General features: G+C 33.8%; 1 protein-coding gene and 1 long non-coding RNA gene across 2 annotated transcripts; one reads left to right on the top strand and one right to left on the bottom strand.

Annotated features, from left to right (window-relative positions):
- Positions 1–6,000: 6,000 nt before the first annotated feature.
- LOC115443156 (fungal protease inhibitor-1) lies at positions 6,001–11,511 on the bottom strand. Its single transcript, XM_030168437.2, has 3 exons — positions 11,363–11,511; positions 7,340–7,539; positions 6,001–6,210 (listed from the first exon to the last, which is right to left on the bottom strand). Exons 2-3 carry the CDS (start codon positions 7,536–7,538, stop codon positions 6,092–6,094), a joined length of 318 nt encoding a protein of 105 aa, XP_030024297.1. The 5' UTR covers position 7,539; positions 11,363–11,511; the 3' UTR covers positions 6,001–6,091.
- On the top strand, positions 10,554–15,441 carry LOC115443157. The gene is made up of 4 exons (XR_003938591.2): positions 10,554–10,651; positions 12,454–12,615; positions 12,702–14,621; positions 14,960–15,441. It is a non-coding gene; the product is annotated as an uncharacterized LOC115443157 (long non-coding RNA).
- Positions 15,442–19,744: the final 4,303 nt, after the last annotated feature.

Genomic DNA, 19,744 nt, shown 5'->3' on the forward strand with positions numbered 1-19,744 from the left:
ATTGAAAGAAACAAAACAAATTCTTCTATATTTTTTTTATCAGTCTTTACATAACTTTCTAATGTTTAGATAATTATCATCTTAGATAATAATAAAATTTAGATAATCATCATAGAAAATTGGCGCCAAATTTGAACAAAAACTAAACATTCGCATTCGCATTCGCGAATGTCGGTAGCAGATATTCGCATTCGCGAATGTTCAAAAAATGACATTCGTTACATCACTAGTATAGACGTATTGTAATCACACAAATAAACCTAAACATATTTCGGGACGACGCTTCAGATTCAGTTTAAGCATTTATATGTTTAGAAATCGGACTTGTATTGTATTGCATTATAGCCCATTTCAAGTGTTAATTTTAAAGGATAAACCTGAAGCTAATAAGACCAATGCACAGGGCCGTAGCTAGGGAGGGGGGGGGGCATTGTGGGGCCATGTCCTACCTTAAAATACTAATGCCCTACCTTAATAATCAACTAAATTATACATAACTACGCTTTCAAAATATATGGAGCAGCGGGTTTTTTAATTCATCATTTGAAATTTGGTTCTATAGTAAGAGTTATTCGTATTGAAGGGTGGAATAACCCTCTTTCGAGATTTAAGGGAATTTTGTTACAATCTGTATATTACCCTAACAATTGCGGAAGCATTAACCTGACTTATTCACGTTCACATGTCAAGAAAGCCAAAATCGATTGACCAGATTAAATTTAGTAACATTTTTAGTTCCGCCCTAGCTGTAACCACAGCCGTCCTACCTTAAATTCAAGTCTAGGTACGGTCCTGCCAATGCAACAAATTTAACAACTCATAATGAATATAATATTATTATAATAAGTGTTGTGCTTTTTTATCAAGGACGGCGCATAGTCAGCCGTGTGGGAAGATAATCCGCTGTATTACTTCATGTTAGCCAACATCTTTGGCAGCTAGCGACAGGCTGCCTGTTGCTAAAATAATGTACTCGTATAAATGAAAATAAATTGAGGCGTGTTTCTTAACTTAATACCATACCGTATTATCGTCATTAGTTATGTGGAGGGTGAAAAGTGAATAAAGTTTACATCCTACTATTAGAAATAGTCCAGTGGTTGGAATTCGATCAACGAATTTGATAATAATATCTATGTATACTGTTAGATCTCAGATTTAATTTAATAAAAAAATACTGCTGAACTTGAAATCGTTATTTATTTGATTTTCTTAAATGAATTTACATGAAATCGTTTATTCACATTTAACAATTAATAACTTTTAGTGACACTAGATGACAAATTAAACTTATAGTTAAACAAGACAAGTATGTACTCACAAACCACACCGACAATTAAACCAAGGGCTTCTGCTCGCAAGCAAATTCACGATAAGAAAGGACTATGACAGCCATGTTTATAAGAGAACTCAATGATTCTTCCACTACATCTACTCTTGTTTTCTGGATATTCCAACATTACTATTATATAAAACTAAAGAGTTTGTTTGTTTGAATGCGCTAATCTCAGGAAGTACCGGGCGAATTGAAAAATTCCTGAAGTGTTGGATAGCTCATTCATCGAGGAAGTTTATAGGCTGTATAACATCACGCTATGACCAATAGTAGCGTAGCATTTATGAAAAATTTTGCAAATACGGAGAAAAATTATTTCTTCTGAGCGTTGCGTAAACGGTTAAAGTTACACAACAGACATGTATAACGGTATTGTTCCTCTTAAAAAGTTCTAAAAAATATATTATAGAAATAAGTCCCCCGATGCATCTGTTTGCCTGTCTGAACGCGATTAACTCAAAAACTACGGAGATGGAAAGGACAAAGGCTATACATACTTTCCATCTCGGGAAAATATGTAGCGGGGCTTTTATACCAGTAAAATCTTTTACACGGGCGAAGCCGCGAGCAAGAAAGTTATGTATAATTATTATATAAATTTAATTTAATTTCTGCACTCCTGTATATTAATTTTAATTACGCCAAATCTACCCTTCCTTGCGGGCAATGTATAAAGTTTTTTTTCAAGTATTAATATATTGATATTAAGAAATTTTATTTATTTTATTTTATTTTATTCAAGAGATACAGAAAACAGTTAAACATTAAATAAGTAGAGAGTAAATTATGCATGTACTGCATTAATAAATATGTAACCAACACTACTGTTCACAGTTTAACAGAAAACTTTACAAAGAAGGAACAAACGTCTATTATAGGTTACAAGTATGAGAAAATCTCAAGCCCGTGATATTCAGTTTATAATACATTCGTAGAAAGTAAGTCATACATTGTTTTTTTTTTAATTTTTGCTTTGAAAGAGGGAAAATGTCAACACTGTTGATATGAGTATTATAAATTTAGAAGATTCGACGAGTAGGCGCACGAACCTCGACATTGGTCCTGCATGTGTGTCCATGTGGAACAGCCTCGGCACGCGCACCTCCCTTCGCATAGCAATCCTAGGTACTAGTGATGGCAATTAATGCTATTTCGAATTTATTTCATTAGCATGCTAATTTTTATGTCTTTGCATGCTAAATAATTATGCTAATTCTAATTGTTAATATTACGCATGAATTTAAAATTATGTGAATTTTAATTTCCGAATTATATTTCGTAGTTTAAAATGCGCAATGAAGAATTAGCAATTCGCACGCAATCAACGGACCAAGCTCAAGGTACAATTTTTTTATTTAACGCCAATGTCCCTTCTGTAAATTTTATTAAAATTATATGATATAAATTTGTATATTATAGAATATAGAATGATTATTATACTTACTAGAATGTGCAAGATTTCCATAAAATTACTTATAATTTTTTATTCGGGTATAATATATCTATTATTATTATTGTGTGTATTATTATCCGGCCTAATATTTGATAATTTTCAAAAATATAAAAAAATCTATGAGCCTCTGCGCGCGACGTACCTCCCGCGCCTTTTTTCTCGCTCTCTTATTCACTCAAAACAGGTCGCGTTAGCATTAGCATTAACATTTAGCACGGAATTTATCATTATTCCTGCGGGCGATAAGGAGACCGCGCATGCTTGCGCTGCTATTGCTAAGTACGCTAACACATGGTTTAATTGGCACTTCACTAAGTTTAGCAACTGTATTTAATATGTGAAATGCTAAATGTGGTTTAGCATGCTAACAATTAATGCTAATGCTAATTAATCCAACACTACTGCTATACAACACAGCTTATTAGTTATATCTATACAGTCAAATAATAAGCAAACGTCTGGATTGTAGAATAAGCATCTTGTGTTGATTTAATAACTGCTCAAACGGGACAGTTGATCGAAATCATTTATAATTAATAACGCGCATAAATTTTTTCTCGACTATTTCTAATCTATCATTATACTTGTCGTAGATAGGATTCCCAATCAGTACAGCATATTCTAGTTAGGATCTTATCAAAGTTTTATTACACGTTTATGTCCACGTATGCAGGATTAATACTTACGTGAAATAAGTCCTAATTACATATATGTATACTAATAGATACTGAAAAAGAAATACCATAGAACCTCTAAGCGTCCCATTTGAATTTGATATTTTTACCATAAAAAGAAAATTTGATTATATTAGTCGTTAACAATGACTTTTCAGTTTTAATGGTATAGAGTAATGCGTATTTCACATTGTTAAACCTACCTTGGACGTAGAATTTGCAATCCGGCACCAATTTCGATCCAACGATACCCGTCCCGGGACCGGTTGTCTTAGAATCATAAAAATATTCAGATTTTTCGTTCAAATATTAAATAAGTAATGACTGATTATGATGACGATGAATGATGAATGAATTATTGAATAAATGCGGGACATAGCATAACTTGGTGCTAAATTTTAATCGAACTCCGTTCAGTTGTTTCTGCGGCTACCTCCAACTAGCATATTAATATTTCTTCTTTTTAATTTTTTCCTTAATATCATTGGTAAGAAAATCTGTTCGCGGCTGCACCTTGCTATAAGATTGTTTCAGGTATAAAAATAAGTCTATAGTACTCTAAAATAATGTAGCTTCCTACTATTTAGAGGGTCTTCAGTATTGGTATTAGGTTATGCTTTAAAAATTAAATAAAATAAAAACTAGCTTTTATCTAAATGCTCTAAAAAGAAAAAAATAAACTTTTATCATCATAGTAAAAATATCTGCCGTGTATTATATACTGTCCCATCGCTGGGCACAAGCTTCTTCTACTACACAGAGGGATTAGGCATTAGTACACCACGTAGGTTTAGTACGGATCGGTATTCTTCATATACCTTCAAAATTCCTTTATTTTTATCTAGATCAAGTAAATTATATATTACTAGCTTTTGCTCGCGTCTTCGCCCGCGTGAAGTTTTTCGGGATAATTTTTTTTCCGACTTACTCGATATGTATCTTTATATTATGACCAAATTACACAAAATCATTATAAATTGTAGCCTATATGTTATTCTGATATATAACCAATATTCCTGTATAGTTTCATTCATATCCGTTCAGTAATTTTTTTGTGAAAGAGCCACAAACTTACATACATACATCATATTAGTAGGATAATATTAGTTTACATTAATATTTATTGAAAGACGGTTAACTCCAGTGATTAGTTCCCTCAAATTATAACAATAATAAATTTTATTTTGACAAATGATAAATTTCATTTTGTAATATAAATATGTTTATAAAGGACCTTGCAACACTACCGCAACTTATTTTTTTTGTATGTTATACGGGGCAAATAAGCATACGGTTCACCAGATGGTAAGTGATCTCCGCCCATGAATATCCGCAATACCAGGGGGCATAGAGATGTGTTGTAGGCCTTTTAATGGGAATACGCTATAGGTATTTCTGATGGTCGCCAGGTCGTATCCATTTGGAAATGCTGCTAGCGGCAATTGCGTATACATAAGCGAGCAAGATTTTTATTACAAATAATCCTACTTTTGACCTAGCAAATGCGCATTCTAAATGGATTTAATCTCAATAATTCCAATTAAGTCTGAAAACTTGCTTCTTATACCAAGGATACATAAAGCAATGAGATATTTTTTAAGAAATCTGACTATGTGTGTATGGCATGTATTTATGTAAATGCCAGGTCAGAATTCAGTAACTTCCGCCGGATCCGGTTTACCGGATTGCAATACTTACTAGGACGTATTTAGAGAATAATATTTAGTGTTACTGAAAATTGTATGCGTATTAATTTTTATTATAATATTTATGTATTATTTAATCTTACTTATCAAGCGGCGATAGCCTAGTTGGGTGTGGGACGTACTGCCGAGACGGATGTCTGCAAGTTCAAATTCCAAGGGCACACACTTCTGGCTTTTCTAAAATCATGTGTGTATTCTTAGTGCATTATCGCTTGCTTTAACGGTGACGTAAAACATCGTAAGGAAACCTACATACCCGAGAAGTTCTCTATAGGAATTTTGAGGGTGTGTGAAGGATAACAATCGGCACTAGGCCAGCGTGGTGGACTAAGGCCTAATCAATAATGAATAATCCCTCAGGATAGTAGGGGAGGCCCGTGCCCAGCAGTGGGACATTTTCATATAGGGCTGGTTTATTGATATGTGATTATTATATTATTAAATCGTACTTCTTATTAACAAAGCCAGTTTGTGAAAACGTTTGGATGTATAGATGTTTCTCAGAAGTAAACACAGAATCAGTTTAACAAATTTGGAACAAATTTGGCATGCAGCTGGGTAATATCCTGAATTACCAAAGAGGTATACTTTTCATCCTAGTAATTTGCTTCCACGGAAAAAAATAGATTTTTGTACAAAAAGCGCTGGCAGCGTACGTGTGACGCTATAAATCACTATAGTGTGATTTTGGGACTTTTGTATCGGGAAACGCTTTCAACGCGGGCGAAGCTGCCAGCAAAACTTAGTGTTACATAAAACAAAGAAACATAAAACATACATAGAAGCTGTTATAGGTAAATCATGTAACGGTAAATATAAAAGAAAAGAATATCAATTAATTACGGCGGATGTTATGTATTAGTTTATTTAAGACTTTTACTTTATTTTTCATTTAACATTTTATATTATTAATTGTAAGTACTTAGTGTCTAGGAGCGACCCTGGTACAGACACCGTTCAGGCACTTAAGAGGGTCACGACAGATGGCGGATGGGGTCTCTCCAAGCTCTTTGCTGTAGGTCTTACAAGCGGCGTTCTCACCTGATAAATAAACAATGTTTAATAAAAAATATATCATTTAAGACTTATTAATATTTATGAACGTTTTTATGTCATGTTAGAATTGTATAATGATTTCGATAAAATGTGATTTGGTACAATCGAACACATGATATCTATCTGCAAAAGTGCATTTACACACACGTACATCACGCCTTTATCCTCAAAGGGTAGGCAGAGGTTCAATTAAGGCACACACTTCACGTCTGTGTCTTCCTTCCCCTAATGCGATAGGAGTCTATGACCATATCGGCATAAATTCCAGGCTCTGACCTGATATTAAGTAGAAAAAGCCAATATAAGTTTTCCGATCTGGTATTCGAACCCAGGACCTCAGAATGATGTCGTACTGCTAACGCCATGCAACTATATCACCGAGGTAGCCTATCTATAAAGATTTTATAAAATAAAAAAAAAATGAAAATATTATACATATGTATAAGTATATAAAGAAAGAGCAAGACAGAGAAACTGAAAGTTTAAATAATTGCATAAGCAGGTAATGTATTTTTGTGAAAAACATTGTTTAATGTGCTGTTTATTTTATTTAATAAAATTAAAATTTACAACTACGAGAGTAGCCACAGAAGTTGATTTGAAATCCTACAATTTACCCCTTCTAGTCATGTAAGAACAAATGCAATGCCACATGGATGTGTAAACAGGCAACATGTTGTCGCCTATGCAGAGTACTCACTCAACCGGCTAGAATACGCTAAGCGGGTAATGATTGCTCAGTAAGCGAAAAAGGTACGAGAGAAATATTACAGTTGCTCAGTTGGCTACATTTTAAAACCATTATAATATGGTCTCTGGTGCAGTAAGTTTGAGAAAGGGATTATGATTATATTGGGTCTTTGCTACTATTGCATCATGAGACCACGTTCAGCTTTAGATGCGTGTCTTACGCTTGTCTGAACGGTGACTTAAGTGGAGTTAGTATATGTTAAAACTGATTACAATCAATCCACAAATCTGTTGAGACTATTCAAGCAATACTTGAGATAGCTTTACTACCACACTAACTGAGAAGTAAATAGGCAGTATGCTTTATGGAGTAAATCTTGTTGAATAAAGTATTTAGAAAGATAGATACGATGTAAAGTTTTACCAAGCATAGTAACGCAGGCAGGGCAGCAGGCGCATTTGCCGGCGTGTTTGGCGCGGTAGACGGAAGGGGAGCGACAGCTCGACTGAGCGATGGGCGAGCCGCAAGGGTGTTGCTTGCAGTAGTTTGAGCCGCACACCAAGTCTCCGTACACCACCGCCATGGCGCACGCCAGCACAACTAGTACTACGACAGCTTTCATTCTGTAATTCGAAAAACGCTTGATCACTAACCACATTTCTTATTGAAGTGATTTAATGATAAATTGAAGAAATTTCTTAATCATTATTTTTAGAGGCAAATTCCATCCATTTGTTCATCCTTAACATGATATATTTACATCTAAAAATTACTTTCCTCTGTTAACGTATATGAATATGGATTTGTTTCTAAAAAATAAATAAAGAAAACAAAATATTAAAAATCTTAGCCGTGGCCAAAGTATTCAAAATAAAATTTGAATGGAAACTAAAGTACGCCATTGTATTCACTAAAATCTTATGAAGATATTATAATAAAGACAAAGAAGCTCGAACAGATTAAGTATGTTGTTACAATAGTAAAAGCAATGCAATATACTTTAAATATCTTTTATTACAAATGATATAATAACTTATCCACTGTCACGATGCACTACAGAAAAATATCAGCTATTTTCAAAGTGGCAGTGATTTTGGAACCACTCGTAGATGTTGAATTTTATTTGTGGTTGCAGAACCATAAACATAATTATATAATTAAAAATGGTTTGGTAAAGTGTTAGTAGGTTTTTTGTAAATAATCGGTCACAGTATCTAATTAAAACTTGTTATCTTCTAATTTAATAATCCTTTTTTAAATACAAAGGAAAATTAATATGATAAATAAATTAAAAACAAAGAATTATAAAATACTGACTAATCAGTTTAATTTAATGAGTCGGACATTTTTATGTTTCTATAATCGTACTTTGAGATATAATATTAACTATAGGCAATATTCATCGTTCCGCAATCTTATTGAAATAATACCTACGCAAAATCCTCTTATCTTTATTTAGGCCCGTTTCTAATTGAAGTTTGTGCAAATAGACTCCGAGCAAAATTGTGAGGATGATAGTCGAATCAGAATATAAATGTCTACAATCGACTCAAATACACACGAAAAGGTTGGAAAGTCTATTATAATAAATTGGGTCCATATAGCATATAAAATTTTCGATTCTTACTGAATCAGTATTGTTTTATTCAGGGATTAGGTAAACCCTTAAATGATTCAAGCATAACTGAAAACAATTTCCAAGCTCCCGGTTTGCCAATGAACGACGCGAGCCCCGTCGTGTTTTGAATGAGAAATGAGGAGCATGAATTGTAAAAATAGGTATTTATGAGGGCGATTTGGGTTTGTATTTAAATTACCATAGATTTGAAGAGTACTATAATATGCATACCATTTCCAACAGGTCGACGTGGAGATCCTTGGGGGAGGCCTATGTTCAGCAGTGGACTTCCTGTGGCTGAGATGATGATGATGATGATGATGATAATATGCATATGTTTCTGGACTAACTACCGTAAATTTTCATATTAACGGTAATAAAACCACAAATATAAATCAGCAAGCATAATACGGTACGAAGGCAAGACTAGATTTATCGTAAATAATATGCTGCTTAAAAAGTAAAGTAAAGTTTCACTAGCCTTAGTTCTCTATTGGACATTCGCACTAGTACTGCCAGGTCCTATTTGTTTAAATATTAGGGCAAGAGGTATATATAACGAATCGGGATTTAGGGTAGTATATCGGAACACAAAAAGCAATTACTGCAAATCATGCTAAAGTTGGTTTCGATTTGAAATTATGCTTTAACATCGAAACACAGATCTCTAAGTAACAGAACAAAACAAAAGTATACCTCCAGCGATAGTGATGTGATGCGTACTTTATATTTTTTATAGGTAATAACGAGTTTAATAAATTTTATTTATCGGGACATTTAGTGTTCCGATCAGGTGCAAATCGGGACACGTCTCCATAACACTGTAAATCGGGACGTCCCGTGCTTATCAAGATACCTGGCAACATAGGTCCGCACCCTCTGCTTAGAAACGAAAGCCTCATTTACAATCTCTTATGGCCCGACTGTGTGTCTGTTATCTAGTATGTTTTTGCAAAACATTTTTTTGGAAATGTTCTCTTTAATATTATAATATTAACAGGCTTAGACCTGAAGTGATTCTGAACGAGCGAAAAGTATGCTTCTGAGAAAAGAAATGTAGTATTATAATAATACTAGCTGTATTATTACTACAGACCCATGACTGCTGAACACTGAATTTAACTACTACTAACAGGGTTTTGTTTAATTGGAGTACGAACTACATATAGGTGACGAACTACATATACCTTCAAAATACTCATCTGGGAGTATTAAGTAGGGTTTTCTTTTTTTCCACATGGTTCACATAAGGGTATTGCGTGATTCACATTTGTTTTGATAATCGTGTTTCGCATAAGGGTGAGGGGGGAGGTTCCGCTATTTGATACGTAATTCGTCCCCCCTATTAAGTAGGTTACCTCACAGTATTTTATCAAGTTAATACTTTTTTTTAACATGATCCTTCATTTGTTAACCTGGCAAGGCCGGCTTATACAAACACAACGGACTTTTGGGTGAGCGCTGTGGGCGCTTGCAACCCATGAAAATTAAGCGTACATGCTGAGGGCAATCTAGTAACGGTTTACGAACCTTGGCTCAGGACGGTCAGTGGGAGAGGATGAAACACCAACGATTATGGATGCGCGTAGTCGTAGCGAACAAACAATCTAACTATTATTACCGTATTCGTCGGCACGGGGGCCGGAACTATTAGAAATTGGGGACGGGGAACGCGGCGAGGACGGAACTGCGGCCTTGTGGAGTGTATGAGTTTCAAGAACTCGTTTATACAATGAATAGCCAGAATGATATTGTCCTCTGGGTCTGTCAGAACTGAATGCCGCCGTCTTCATTTAGCGCAGTCAAATGGAGAAGTTAATACTCTAATGACAGTAAAATTATAAGAATGGTAATTAGCCGTCTAAGCTGAACTTGTGTACAGTTAGAAGTGGGATCTTAATACTTCGCTGTGACCTAAGAATAAAATAAGCCAGTTATGTTGTTTTCATAATTTGCATTCGTGATCGGCTTAATTGATAACCTTCCGGCAGCTATTAATCCCGGCTGTGAAACAATAATTACGCGCTATAAACTTCTGTTATTATTGCTCATAATCGTCATATTTAAGGCAAACATTAAAGGTACCATACACAGGGTTGGCGGGATAAATATTTTTGGTAATTATCATAATGTTTAAAATCTTTATAAGCAAAATGTTTTACAATGTTATTTAGGATTTAGCTTATTTTTATTTTGTTACAATTACATTGTTTACATTTGTCGATTTTCTATAACGCAGTATTAAAACCACTAAAATATTAATTTGCTAATCTAACAGTGTAAGATTGCATGGAGCTTTGTAAACCACCCGTAGATACTTAATCGTAAAATTGCTTGCATAATCTTGTCGATAATTAGTATTAACCGTAATTGAATAAACTATATCTATGCTTTTAAAATAAAAAATGGTGTATTTAGCATTAATTTCTAATTACCACTAATTAACGTAGGTTTTTTGCTGCTCTATCCACGCAAATAAAAATACTATCCCGGAAAATATTATAACCTAAATGATTTTCTGCAAAATATTATATCTGCCGATAAAAATCACGTTAATATCATTTTAGAGAGAGTTTAAGAGTTTAACATAGACAGAGAAAAAGACGAAATAATTTAAATTATGCTCAATATTTATTAAGATGCGAGTATGAGCTTCGGAAAAACCTTTTTTCAGAGCAAAAAATATTTTGTATTTATTTATTTGTACAATATTACATCTATTTAACAATATTTAGAATATATTGATAAATATATTTCATGGATATATGGAATGTTTTGGAAAAGATGATAAAAAATTGTATTATATTTAAAACTTGTAACATACTTACTTGAATAAGGAGAGGAGTTACTCGTACTAACTGATCTGCAGCTACCAAATGTAATGGCTGGTGGAAAGCACACTGGAGTCATTATAAGAATAGCTCAAGATAACCCTTTACATGTTTACTTGTCAACTTGCTCCCAGAATTATTATCCGCTGCACTATCTTTGTTTTCATTCGAGATAATTCGCAGAATGTAGTAACTAAGTCATAAATATATTTACTGGATTCTTTGTATATAAGTCTCATAAAGGAAAGGGCTGTATTAGGTGGTAAGTGCGAGTTAGAAAATAGGTATGCAGGCCCACGTGATGTAAACAGCCCACATCGTTCGGATACTGCGCAATAATTATTTTGATAGTCTTTATATTTTTCCGCTTCTAATGGGTATTTGTTTTAGGAAAAAACTTTAAATTGGAATAATAAATTGAATTTATTATTGAATTTATTTTTTAATAGCCAATTGCCTCGGGATAAGGCTTCCTTAGGTTTTATGGGATAACTTTATGGCCTTTATGTATTTTTATCTCCTTACGAATAATATTTCGATGATTTAATAGAAAACATGGAATAAGTTATGAAACGATAGCGCGTAAACTTTAAATTGAAGGAATAGTTTGAAGATGAATATTATGTTGAATATGGAAATAGTGGCAAACGACCATTCTCATCTTTTGCTATCTTTGGACGCAAGTAACTGGCATTGTCTACTTCCAAGAGTTGATCAGAAGATTGCTCGCTGCAACTTGGCATAAAATCCGTCTGTAATAAACCTCGACATGTATACTTGCATCTCTGTCATTGTAGTTTACCAAACACTTGATCAAAATGTTGAAGTAGCCCAATCTCTATGAACACAGATGTTGATATATTGACTTAAGACTATGAACGGAAACCAGAGTTTCACACCAGCATTTAATAAAGCGCTGTCGCTAACTGAATACGGCCCTGTACGCGAATACACAAATCCGGTTAAGTGCTATTGGTATATATCCGTAGGGAGTTCCCTGACCTTATAATTTCTTTTATTTGAAACGTTATAATTAATAACTATGTTGGAAACGGATGATTATGAAACTCTTTTTTGTTGCTTTCCAGATTCAATAAAAGCGGATTTCCTCAATTTAGTGCAGATATTTTTGAAGCGAAGATTCTACGTTATTTCTTATACATCCGCTAAATATCCGTCAGAAAAAGTCCTTTAGGATTGAGGGACTTACAGACATAAAAACAGTCAAATTTATTGCAACCGGTTTTTAGGTATAGAAACTCTACAAATAATTTCATTATGTTTGGGGAAACGGGGCAGTTTGGATACTTATCACAAAAATGATTTTTTTTTTCAGTTTTACAAATACTTCCGGTGTCAAAACCAAGACAGACGACAGTAGGTCAAGTTAACGCCAGCGGTTACATAACATATTAAGAAAAAGTTATTTTGGAAATTGCAAACAGAGATTTAAATTTTATTGAAGTGATCAATTCTTATTAATAGAAAACAGATTTTTTTAAAACATTAATTATAGCGTGACGTACATATACATACATATGTGGGAATAATACGAACGTTTACTAATAATATTCAGATGGAAAAATGTTTGACTATTTTACACGAAATTCTGACATCGTTATTCAAATGCAGCGGTTAGCACACATACATTTCAGAGAAATATCGCGAGGAAACAGACAGATGGATAATACGACAAAGTAACAGGTTGCCGTTGACACAAAATAAATCATGACAGGACTGTTATTAATTTTCGAAACACTTGCGTATTTGACGCAAGAAACACGATCCCGGATGAGAAATTACGATATAAAACATTGTTTCAGGGATTAGATTAATGCCGTGCGGTAACATTCAGTAAGGGAAACTGGATGCGAAGTAGTGACATTTTGCCAAAGCGTTTTATAAGGGAATGGGATATTGTCTCTCTGAAGCAAATCAACTATACGCGCTAATCGGGGCTGTATTTAATAGCGTACGGATAACAATACGTCTATAAACTAAGAGTCAAGACGTAAAATGACATTACCTTTTTATTATCATTGCCAACGCGAATATAATTATGATCAGCGGTCTATTTAGAACCTGAATTTAAAGCTTAAAATAAAGACGTGAATGGATAATATGATTAGTTTTATATTTAGATATTAATGGATTAGTTTAAGATAATTTAGCGAAATCATGGTTTTATTTTGCAAGTTTGATGACCTCGAAGACCATTTAACTGAGTTTAAGTAATGCGTTTTGCTATTGTCGCTAGGGAATTAAATGCAAGCTGCGGTGTAATTACACTAAAGACATCTGACTGTGATGTTAATAGTTGAGTGTTTGTGTCACGTTGCTCGAGTGACAAACTCGGAATAAAAGGACATAATCACTTGGGAGTAGCGCTTAGAGCGCAGGAGAGAATCATCGTGATCAGCCATCACGAAACAATGCAATCTACAAAGTTTGAACGAATAATATTACGCCGGCCATTTAATATTGTCTTTTTAATGGGTGTAAAGTCTGCTAATAAAAATGTCGTTCTTGCATGATAATAAATAAATCTGTAAATATGTACTAAATTTATAAAGAGGTATAGTTTGGATGCCAACATATCCCCTGGAATTATGTCTGAAATAACAGATTTGAAATTCAAAATTGTTTCTCTAATTTGAAACTAAATGATCTCTGATTGCTGTTGACCACGTTTAAGCTCGACAATGGATATCCCATTACTTTAACGTGATAAAAATTGTTTATAATACACAAAATTGACAATATATCGACTGTAAAATTGATACATGTTCTATAAAACAACACACATAACGACTACACCATACCACATTATTTTCAGTACTTATACTTATGAAGACTTGTATCTACGAACAAACTCTGGCATGAAATCAAATTTCTTTGGTAAAATATTCTTTGAGACTTTTTAATTTAAAGGCTGACCCGTCTACTTGTTTTTGTCCTCACATTCTGTGATACCAACTTAAAATATCAATGTCAAAGTTCAACGTATCCATGCACTCTAATCCAAACGCAATGATGTAATTATTTAAAATAAATATTAGAGGTTATCATTAAAATGCCCACAAAATGTATTATAAAAATGCCGTTACTGATATATAAGCATAAACTGGTTTTTGTTTTGTTACATATCAATAAAATTCTAATATACTTGACCCTTAAACTAAAACGGCACATTTTATTAATTTAATTTCTATCATAAAATAAATTATTAAGGTCTATTTTTGCAGTTTGGGCAGAAGTATGTAATTTTTTTATGTTGTTATTATAAAACTATTATGTAGTAGGTAGGTTAAAATAATTATATAATGTGTATAGTGGTATATAAAGTGTTCCTGATAAATATTTTATAATTTGGTACGCTCTTGATAATTCTATACAATATATTTAAATCACTAATACCTATTTCAATGTCGTAGACCAAGAGCGATCTCCACTACAACTTCCAAACAAATCTTCAAGCAAAAGTTGCGAGACATCTTAGGACTTATCTAATTATGTGTTTCATCAGTAAAATGTACTTTATTATTTCAGAAGGTATTATACTGAATCACTGTCTAATGGTTTATTAATTTAAAGGGAAAGGTGACATCAGACCCTCGTATCTATAATATCTGGTGCCAATAATTGGAGATAATGGTGTTAATCGCAGAGAGATGACTGCGATTGAAGCTAATGTATCAATTAACATAAATTGATGGATGTTGCGATGTGTTCTCCGTTTGTACGACGCAACGTGATTATTAACGTTCCGAATCGTCTCTTGAAACGTGAGGGTGAGCTATGCGCAGGTGGGAAGGGTCCTACTCCGACCTTTGGCATTCTCCTACTCGATGCCGCAGAAGCCTAATGGACTTTTATGGACCTTCTAATGAAATTGTGTGTACCCAGACCTCATCTGAGTGCCAATTGACATATCATGTTACCTACTCTAATGAACATAGTAAGATTTTAAGAGATATTTTCATCGCGCTTCAATATCTTTATGTTTTAAGACAGAAATTGTAATGTTTTAGTATTTAAATTATTTAAACTATTAAAGATAATGTTTAATGAGTCCAGTGATATATTTTCTGTTATATTTTATTATTTGAGCGATTTTTGACAAGGTCAAATGGAGATAGCTTGGTCGTGAGTGGAACCAATTAACGAAGACGAAGATTGGGGCCAACTATCTCAAGTTCTTAAGTGGGACCGAAACAAATCTAAAGTTATAACAATATTTTGCGCTAATGCAAGACATAGATAATCTCCTGGTGGTAACAGTAAGAGTCACGCCTCGATATATAAAAACAACACTTTCCAAAACCTACAATTATATAGTATTGTAATAACCTGCACAGAAACCATCAGTTACCGCAACGTAATATTTTACTAGATAAATATGAAACAACCAGCTTAAAATTCGCGAGTCACAACTATGAGCAATGTGTATAATTAATATAGAGCAACAATCCGTGGAAACTGCAAATATTTAACCTTTGCCGCTTGTCTAGAATAAATGTCACCGTTTTGTGGCCTTAAAATGTACGCTGCATGCACGCTTTTATAATTGAAACGATTTATAACTGTCTCATGTTTAATCATACAAGCTCAGAAAGACACAAGGTTATCAAAAAGTATAAAAATATAACAATAGGAAAATTACATGAGAATATTCGTGAACAAATACTGTACACGAAGCGTATATACGCACGTGTAACCGTTGATAAATAAAAGAAAATATTTTTTCAACACGTCATTATTGTGTAGACTAGTCTTTACTAGGTGTAAATAAAATAATAATAATATTAAGAATGCGAATGTTGTTTGAGAATGTGTGGAAATTTAATTATTTGGATATTTCTTAAGAGTCCACTCCGCTGGGCGGAATGGGATGGGGATTAAGAATAATCACATTCCGTAACATGGTTAAAGGCTCTAGATTATGAGCAAACGGAAATACTTCTTGAACAAAAATGAAAAATGTATGAGACTGGCACTATGACGACACACTGGCACTATGTAATTAAATAATTGGTCACCGGTTACTATTGTTTAAAATAATTAAATATAAGGAAGGAACTCCCTCCTGACATACAGGTATAGGAACCTAGTTCAGGAGATTGTGCTTACCACATTTTTATATTGTAATTACTGGTGTTTAATAAAGTATTGTAATGTAGCCGAATTTTCATCTTGGAAAACTACTCGGTGCTATATTTAGTTCAGAAAAGATCTTTGACGCGGGCAACGTTATGAAAACCTACTAAATAATAAAATTAACAAAGCAAAGCCAAATTTATTTGAAGCTTTTTAATTTGCGAAAGTAGGACATTATGGTGCTGAGAGATGGCGTGGGTCATTGCCCCTCCATAACGAGTGGCAAAGTTACGGCAATAATTACCAACCCCACCTACAAGGCCAATAGAATAATTAATTGCTTTAGGTCCCATTTCATTCATCCCAATAAAGTTTTAAAAGAATTGTATAAATTAGTTTTGAGTGGAAGACGCATAACTTGGTCGTATACTTAATGGAACTTCGAATTTATAGCTTCATATAAAAGCTGTTCTAATACCTCTGGAACTGTCATTGATTGACTTTTGTGGACGAAATAAATGATGTGCCCATAAACTGAAGTAACTACAGCGAATGACAATTATTATTTGAAATCGATTATAACTTATAATTAGGTACTATGGAGAGAGGAATATCTATATATATGTTCACATTCATCCTTATATACACGGAGTTTAAACGTGATTGAATAAAAGAGTTTGAAAAGTAAACATTTTAAGTGATATACTGATAATGGTATAAATAGCTTGTTTACAATTATCAGTTATAAATTAAAAAGTGGAGTGCAAACTTTAAACAGACTCGGTGGCATAGATGTATAGCGTGCGGGGTACGACACTGCTCTTAGGTCCTGGGTTCGAATCCCAGATCGGGCAGTGATATTGGGATTTTCCACTCAATATTAGCCCGGAGTCTGGAATTTGTGCTCGATATGGAGAAAAGCTCGCCTCCTATCACATTATGGGACGGAAAACACAAGTAAAAAAAAGAGGATACCCTGGTTGTGTGTATAATTTGTTTAAGAATAAAATGTGAAACATACCGTGACATAAACTCACACCTGTATCTCTAGAAACAAACTTGCAACGTTTCCAATAAAGGTTTTGAGGAATTCTCTAGAGTTTTAAGAATATCAAAATTTGGGTATATTGATTGCCCACAGCCTCGCTTGTTTTCTAAAAAATATGTCAAGATCGTTACATCAACGTGGTTACTTATTAAAAATTGGGCAAGTCGATTCGAAGTTACAAAATGACTATTACAAAATTACTTATTATCTATGACCCTAGTCTCAACATGACAATAATTTCACCTCTATATTATAAAGAGTGGATTTTTGATAGGTCATTAATGGCGGTTACCTGATGTTTATATTTTATCTCATCCTCATATTTTGCAAAATCTGTGAATGCATATCTTAATGTATAAAAAAATGATGGACAGTTTAAAAAGATTACTGGTACCTACAGTAGTTAAGGTAGATTTCCTTGCTGCCCACCTTTAAAATCGACCCTGTATGCTGTCCCACAGTTGGGTACTAGTCTTCTAAATCAAATAAAAATGCCGCGAAAACTGACACTACATTATTATTTATAAACATATATATATATATATATATATATATATACCAATAACATCAAAATGTTAAACCAAGTTCCCAACAAGGAATTGTTTTAAGTATCCAACCTACCAGTTTGAACTTCAATAACAGGCAACAGATTGTGTAAAAGGAAGTATTTGAATTATCCCTGGAGTAGGTAGGCGGAGCGTTAAAACGGACTAAATAATGTTTTCTCAAAGAGATACGGACGGGGCTTTCATACAAAACCTTGTAGAACCGACGATGAGGTTATTTCGTGTTACAGTGTCCTTCAGTGTTTCTTATACAAGAATGTATTTTTATTACAACATAATCAACATTGTGTCAACAAAATATGAACGATGCACGATATGTTATGATGAGTTCCGATGTCATTAATTACAAATTGTGTATAGTGATTATCTGCTTCAGTCATAAATACACGACAACAGCAAAAAAGAAAGTTTAGTATTTTGATAAAATTTCGACCTTTCAGCTGTGTTTTTTCGGTGACTTGAATGATTTGGCCATTCAAAGCTGTAAAGTTAGAATGGAATTTCGTTGTAACATTGATACGTCAATGGACTAAGATTTTACTACAAGAGCGTACACCATTATTTCCCTTATAAAAGATTGGGAATGTCAATGGTAGACCCTCGTCACTTTTCTAATCTAAGACGTATGGCTTTACAAGTCAACATGTAATCCAGGAAAAAATAAGTTAATAGGATTTATTGGACCGATTTGTCTTTTCTCTTTGTTTGTATACGAACTGATCTTGGTTTTATATTGTTTATTCCTCCTTTGTGGACTACGTGATAATTACTGAGTATTTTATTCCTAAAATGGACTTGAAAAATAATTCCAGATAGCTTTCAGGTTAATAAGATTTTTACTGCTTTGGTAGCGTAATTGTAATGCGTACATGGTATGAGTACGACTGCCACGGTGAGGTCTGGGTTAGAATACCGGGTCGGGCCAGAAATCATTGTGATTGTGCTTTTCTATCTTAAAAAAATATTCAGTTGCAGTTCGGAGTAGGGAAGATGGTGGTGTAAAGCCTCATGCCTCGGTTAGCATGCAAAACCGTTGGTCCTGCCCCGGATCTCTCTTCGGTCATGTTGGATTGCCGTCTCACCGGACTATGAGGGTGAAGGAATTAAGAGTGCACCTGTGTAATGTTCACACACGTGTATACTATAATGTCTTCTGACTAATCTCCGTTGAGATTTTCCGCTATGGTCAATATTCGGGTAAGAGGGATTCAATAAGCTCACGTTGAAAATTGAATGATCACTCACATATCCTCCCAGTGGATGTCGAACGAGGTCACTCACAATTTATTCAGTGATGGAATAAAAAAGCAATACAACCCGGGCTTCAAAAGTAAGGAATATAAATGAATATGGATGCTGCCTTTCTGATTTGTCGGAGCTGACGCGACCGATGTTAATCAGTATCCAAACGCAATCTTCGATTTAATAGCATCTCGACCCTCCATAATCAGATTAAATAAGAGGAAATTAAATTTCATTGATATCTGCTTTCCATTTTCATTGTAGCTGATGAACATAAAATATTTCCCATTATATAAATTTAAAGTTAGTTGTAAACAGATATTTTTGATTTGTTTTTAAAAGTTGCGTGATATCAAATCGATATCTTGATTTAGTAGATGTTATTATCGATTGTTTAATTTTTTATTTGTTCTTTTTTCATCGCAA

Source organism: Manduca sexta, chromosome 17 (genome assembly GCF_014839805.1).
Source record: "Manduca sexta isolate Smith_Timp_Sample1 chromosome 17, JHU_Msex_v1.0, whole genome shotgun sequence".
Classification (NCBI taxonomy): domain Eukaryota; kingdom Metazoa; phylum Arthropoda; class Insecta; order Lepidoptera; family Sphingidae; genus Manduca; species Manduca sexta.